At 49.3% G+C, this 6,719-nt stretch overlaps 1 protein-coding gene across 1 annotated transcript in view; it reads right to left on the bottom strand.

Annotated features, from left to right (window-relative positions):
* Window positions 1–3,297: 3,297 nt before the first annotated feature.
* Window positions 3,298–6,719, bottom strand: part of LOC125757624 (arylsulfatase B-like) — a 23,092-nt gene continuing 19,670 nt past the window's right edge. Inside the window, exon 4 of the mRNA XM_049413247.1 lies at window positions 3,298–3,807. Coding sequence (XP_049269204.1) covers window positions 3,637–3,807 — 171 coding nt within the window. The 3' untranslated portion in view covers window positions 3,298–3,636. The remainder of the gene's footprint in view (window positions 3,808–6,719) is intronic.

Raw genomic sequence — 6,719 nt, 5'->3', positions numbered from 1 at the left:
GAACACTTGAAAGCGTCCACTAATTTATCTATCCGTGGTCCAACGTTGTTACAAACGCAGTCGCGACAACGCCACGCCGAGACGCTCCCCAAAGTATTCAGCGCAGTGCTTTGCCACACCATTCCTAGATCGCGGTGCCATCCCTGTCAAGGGTGCCAATCATATATAAATCGTTCGAGTGACCAAACCTGTTTGAGCTGTTAACGCATCTATCTTTCGTGCTTCAGTGTTGTGGAGTCGAACGTTTGAATACCCGAGTGCGCAGTTCGGCCAGCTTTTTTTCTTAATGCCTCTGTCATCTACCCGCGCATCACTGTATTCACGTCAGTTTCATGATGGAAATAACATGATTATACTTGGTGGACTACGGCGAAAACGCTTTTGCTTTAGAAGAGAGAAGCACCATACATCATACGCTACGAAGATGTGGTCCACTTGAGGGTTCCTTACGACTTGCCAATATTCCTAACCAGGTTGGTGCGCTTAGTGTGAACAAGGAACCCGTATGGTTCCCGAAATGTGTTTCACCTTGACCGTGATCAGTGACCGCATCTACATCCTCATCATGATACCGAACCAGACGAACTTTCGTCGACCTCTTGTATACAAACCTGATTGTGCTGCGATGCGCCTTTATTTGCACGCAAAAGTCTGATCTAACGTCAAGGTGAGGCCGCCTTTCCTGCGTGTCCAGCACGCTCGGTATCCATATTGCTTGCATGCGGGCTTGCCACTTGATAATGAATATTTCAAATAATCTGCAATTTTTGTTTTTTTTGTAAAAATGATTATGGCAAAATTGAGACACCCACAAATTTTCTATTAAATTGCCGTCAATCTTCATAATTAAATGTTAACTAAACATTATGAACTTGTGCGTCATTATAGTGCTACTTTAGCGGCGGCAAGGTATTGAGGCCCTGATGTTGAGTTCGTGTGTGGAACGACAAGACCTTACCGTCATAGCATTTTCGAATAATCTGTATTCTGTAGCAAAAAAAAATGGGGGACCCTGAAGCATCGCGCACGCGCACGCACGCACACACACACACAAATACACACACAAATACACACACAAATACACCACACACACACACACACAGACACACACACACACACACACACACACACACACACCACACACACACACACACACACACACACACCACCATACGACAAATGTGGCGTGCACTTGTGTTCGGTGTGTGGGGCCGCGCGATTTGCCATGTTGGTGATCGTTGTGTGACGCAGAAGAAGCGTGGCAATGCGCGTGTTGGTGCGCGGGCCTCGACAAAGTTTGAACCTCAATCGCCTCATTATCAATTTCGCCTTTAAAAGCTAACCGGTTCTTGGCCAATCCCCAAGTGTGAGTATGAGCCACAGATTCCAGGGTCTACTCTAATTTACTACTCGAGTGGCGCGCTTGAGCGACAGGGACAGCTCGGCGAACGTCACACGCATCGGGCGATCGAACACGGGGCCACGCCCCCGCATCACGATCCTGCCCTGCTGGTCCGGGTCTTGTCCAGGCTTCCACGATCGCGGGCTCTACTAGGCTGGGCATCGCCCCACCTCTCCCCGGCGGCTGTTCCTGGCGCTGGCCTGTCGCGGTACCTGGCGCTGTTCGAGGCGCCCTTCTTGGTTTGGTACTGTTCGCGGCGCCCTTCGTGGCGCGGTTCCTGACGTCGTTCCAGGCTCTGTTCCAGGCGCGGCCATTGCCGTGCCCGGATGCTCCCTGGCAGTTCTCCGGTTGGTCGGGCCACACCCCGGCACTCACCCGAAGAAGTTCAACGGCCCCGTCTCCTGGAGCTGAGAGAATGCGCCCCGGTCTCTGGCGCTAAGACGACAACGCAGTGTTCACCGCTGACTTGGCTCCTGAGCACAAGTGCGATCCATCTCCTGTTCGGGCTGCGCCAGACGAGTGGTCGAAGCTTCTTTCTTAGACTACACCAGTGCTGACACACCGACACGCACTGCAGTGGGGTGTGAGTGTTGAAAACTTTGATGCTAGTCACAGAATGAGCACGCGATTGTACATGTTCATGTGTTTTCGTCGTGTAGTCCTATGTACGTAAAGGTGGTCCTCTTTGTCTCTGGGTGCTTCCTGTGCACGTCTGGGTGACCTGCGTCATACACACACACACACACACACACACACACACACACACACACACACACACACACACACACACACACACACACACACACACACACACAGCACGCACGCACGCACGCACGCACCCACGCACAGACACAGACACTATCGCACGCCTGCCGTCTCTCCTTGATGGGGACCTAAACTGTGCTTCATGGAAAGGCAAAGTGCAACCGCTCCGCGGCTCCTATCTTTATTGCATCTACCTCGAACTTTCGCTCACGGCCAACCTGCTTTTAGGGGCGAAGCTCCTTAAAGCGGCACCCGTTCGTCCCTCGTAGTTGTCGTAGTCGTAGTGCGTAACCAATCGTAACGCTAGTACCAGATCTTGACCTCCAAGGTGGTGCCGGTGGGAGATTTTTCCTGTGCGTTGTTGAACAATAAAAAATCGCAGCGTGCGCGTTAAACTAAAAGCCGAATTCTTCTTCTTTCATTTCCCAATTAGCAGCCATTGGCATGTTCCAGTAGGAAACGTTAGTAGAAGTGTAAGTGTTAGCTAAAAGCCGACTTCTTCTGTCTCTCATTCCCATTAGCAGCCATTGTTTACCTCCAAGGTAGCGCCTGGTGAGATTTCTCCTGTGCGTGATTAAACAATAAAAATTTTGTTCAAAACGCCGTTGATTGATGAAATAAACCAACGAAAGACGCCAGATGTTTTCTAAAAGCAAAACTAAAGAACGCCAGATGTTTCTAAAGCAAAACGAAAAGACGCCAGCTGCTTAACAAAAGACGCCAGATGTTTTCTAAAGCAATGGTTTTCTAAACAATGAAAATTCACAGCGTACATGTAAAATTAAATTGAGCTGCAAGTCGTCATAACTCATCGAACATTTAGTATAAACGCGCCCGATCTCACGTCGGTGATGATGTACTGGGCAGAATTCACGGAAGATTCACGGTTTACCGATGAACCTCCGCAGCTTCGCCCACTCATCATGATTCACTCCGTGGATATGCTGTGATTTTTTTCGCTCACAACCAAAGACGCCGCCGGCGGAGTCGCCGATACCGGCATTTCTGCGAAACAAACTCTGTAACGCTGTGACGTTAAAAAAATACGATGCGTAGGTTACCAGAAAACACACCGTGATAGAAGCACACTTTCCACAAAGTGTAGAAAGCGCTCTTTATTTTGCAGTACACGCTCCGCGTCAATGAGCATCGTACATCAAAAGTTCACCATTTGGAAGTGCGCCATTAATTTAACTACACATGAATGTTATCTAAAAGTATAGTCTGATCCCTATACACAAGCCGAAATAATTTTCTTGTGTGGAAGATTCATTTTGCCATTGTCGAGGCGGTTGCTGAGTAGATACTTATAATGTTCTTTTATTTCCTTCCTGCTTTATATTGGACGTTTGTTTAAAATCTCCTTTTATTATTTCAATTGCGACAACCAGTACTGAATACATAATCACAGAGGTTCAATTGCGCTGTGGGACAAATACATTCTGGGTGCATTTCAAGTGACTGCTTAACTAGGATTGTTCAACGCGAACAGTGTTTTCAGTTGACGTGGGTTCATCTTTCCAGCTGACCCACGCTCCGCCATGGTTATGAGGGAATGAGGAGGGATCTTGGTATATGTTGCTGGGTGTTAATGCTCCCTTCTTGTACGTTGTAATACGAGCTTGCAGTCTTTGCACGATCTGAAAAAAAAAATTGAGGACGAAATGAACATACAATTGCAATAAAACAAGATCTTGTTTAACAAGTGATGTAATTTGAATCCAAAACGCTAGAAGACTGTCACAAACGAGCGCGTCAATAAAGCTCGCGCTTGGCCGCTTTCAGACGGCAGCGGGAAAGCACGGAGGAGATGCATCGCCCCGTCCCATCGCGGGTGCGGCCCGCCGATGTCGCCCCCCTAAAGGGGGAGTGACCGTCGTCTCCGGATCAAAATAAAGTTCTTTGCCGGCCTTCCTGCAAGCACGGTGCAGCCATTCGCCCAACAAGCGCGCGCAGCGAAAAACACAAGTATCAAAAGACGCCCGCGCGCCGACGCCCTCCTGACCCACTCAGCAAAAAGTCTCAGACGCGCAGACGAACCGAGTGACGCCACTACATGGAACCATCACCCCTTCCCTAGCTTCGGCTGCGCTGCACGCCTAAGAACCCTCCCGACGCTTCTAGAACCCGGGGGAGATGGGATAAAAGCGTGCACCGACGACCAGCGAGGGGTCAGTGAGTCAGTCGGTCCGGAGATGGTGAAGGTGTGTTGAGTGTGGTTTCGTCAGCCAGTGAAGACGTGCTTATGATGTGGGGTCCGTCGATCGTCGATCTGGAAGTATCGGATGATGACGCCGTGTGAGCAGTTACAAGGTACGTGAGTGTTCCCTAGAATAGAAACATTCGGGACCCACGACGGAAGAACGACGATCAGCGCTGGAGCTTGCGTGAGTGTTTCCGGAAAGAGAAGCATTCAAGTGATGTCCAAGAATTGTGGAGTGGATACGTTTGATGAATGTTCAGGACATTAAGTGTTCTTGAATAGGTTGTAATGCATGAGATTGTATTTGTAGCGTGTCATCTGTTCGTATAGTTCCCGTTGTGTTAACACCATCTGAGCTATATTGTGAGGTTGTAATTGGTACCAGCGGAATGTGCATGCTTGTGTGATGCTTCTACTGCCCTAACTGAGAATGTAGTTTGTTTGTGTTATCATTTCTTGGCTCTGACTCGGTCTCTGGGCCACAACCGACGTTCGCTGATGCACTAAAAGGACCAACTCTAAAATGTCCGCGCTTTCGTGGTGCGTTTCGGGGGGCCGATACGTGCCCTTGGAATCCACCCGGCGATTGCCAACCCGAATAAAGGGATTAGTGACAAAGACATAACATATTCTTCTGGCACGTCGCAACCTTCCTCTGGTGAACTTCGATGTCTATGAAGGGTGTGGAAGAAAACGACAGGGGTTGCGAAATTGAATACAAGTGGTGTGTTCTTCGTCGTACCCAAGAGCGAAAAGATGAGAAGCGGCTATGCTTTTCTCAAATGACTACGATGAACCACCGTTTTTTGAAGCCTTAAAAGTGCCACTTTCCACGAGGTATACTAGCGAGATCATAAAGAACAAATTGCAGCATGTCCTACGCACCCTGCTGGAATCTACGCAATGTTTTGGAAATGCGTAGAATTTCATTTACCTCCCATTTTTGTAAATTATCACATGAATCCTGGTTTTGCGCACCGTCTGATTTGGGTTACGCACCATTCAGTGTTTTCACAGGCATTGGCTTGCTGGCGTTTGACCCCACGGTGGCGCTTAACGAGGCGACAACTTAAAATATAGATGTCTGGACCAGTAAGACGAGTTTTACGTGAATCCAAACATGATTAAGAACATCCTGCTGGAATGACGACTGTCTGATGAAAAAAAAATATTCGGCTTATCCCAGGCGTTGTGGGAATCGGCTTCATGCGAAGCATTCAGCGGGCGTACTTCTATGCTGTATTTTATGGCTTTGAACCAAGCGTTACGAGGTGAATCGACATGTCTTTGCAAGTGCAGCAGCTTGTTACGACCAGAGTTTAGCGGCATCCCATCGCTTTCATCAGACTGGTGCACTCGAGCCCGGCGTGTCAGGTCAATGGTAGCTGGCCCCCGCCGGCGTGCCCGTTTGCCCATATTTTGCAGAGGGGAAGGCGCGTCCGTACTAGAGAGAGCAGAGGTTTATTTACAGATGCATGATGAGAGATATCAAGAGAGAGAGAGAGATTTTTATTTAAGTCTCCGGCTTATAAACCCAAAGTCAGACAACCGTGGGGCACTCAAAACCGGTGTCCGTAGCTCCCGCCAATCCGGCGACTTGCCATCCCGGTGCCCGGCCTCCCGAAAGGAGGCAATGAGTCACACAATACACAGGCCACGCCCCAACGACCACAAGGCGAGGATGAGAGTCCGAAAGGGTAGAAGGGGGGGAAGTGTCGTTAACCTCCAGGAGGGCGACGGAAGGCTTCCCTGAACTCGCACACTCCTTCATGTCTGCGCTCGCGAAAGGAATGCAGATGTTTGGTGCGAAACTCGAGGTAGGCGCTGTCCCAGGCCGACTGCACCCGGTAGCAAGAGTCGTCCGATGCCTCCCCTTTTGTTCGAGTCAGAACTTGTCTGCAGCTGCACTGTATTCCTGCCTACCCACGCGAGCATAAGCTCCCGAAACATGCCGCCCTCCGTGCATATCTCCAAGCACCGGCGTAAGGGGAAACCTTATGAGTGACAAGCGTGACTGACATCAGCGCCCATCATGGCGCCGGCCACGTCGCATCCCAAGGCCGATCGTAACAAGCTGTGTGCACATCGTGGGCTTACCAGGCACGTCGACAGCACTGGCGTTTAAAGGGTAACATATGGTACGACGTAACGTCAACCCTCACGTTAGAGTACACACGTCAGTATTATCGAAACAAGTGCACTTTATAGTGTAATCACGTGAATATCATACGTAACTGTCGTTAATATATTCCTCCGGGGTCGAGCAATGCTTCAAATATGCTTGCTGACTCATAGAAATACAATGTAATCTTATTATAATGCATAAAGTGGAGCCAACACTGGAACCAA

This window comes from Rhipicephalus sanguineus, chromosome 3 (assembly GCF_013339695.2).
Source record: "Rhipicephalus sanguineus isolate Rsan-2018 chromosome 3, BIME_Rsan_1.4, whole genome shotgun sequence".
NCBI lineage: Eukaryota > Metazoa > Arthropoda > Arachnida > Ixodida > Ixodidae > Rhipicephalus > Rhipicephalus sanguineus.
Note: the sequence above shows the minus strand (reverse complement) of the source record. Positions and strands in the feature narration are given on the sequence as shown.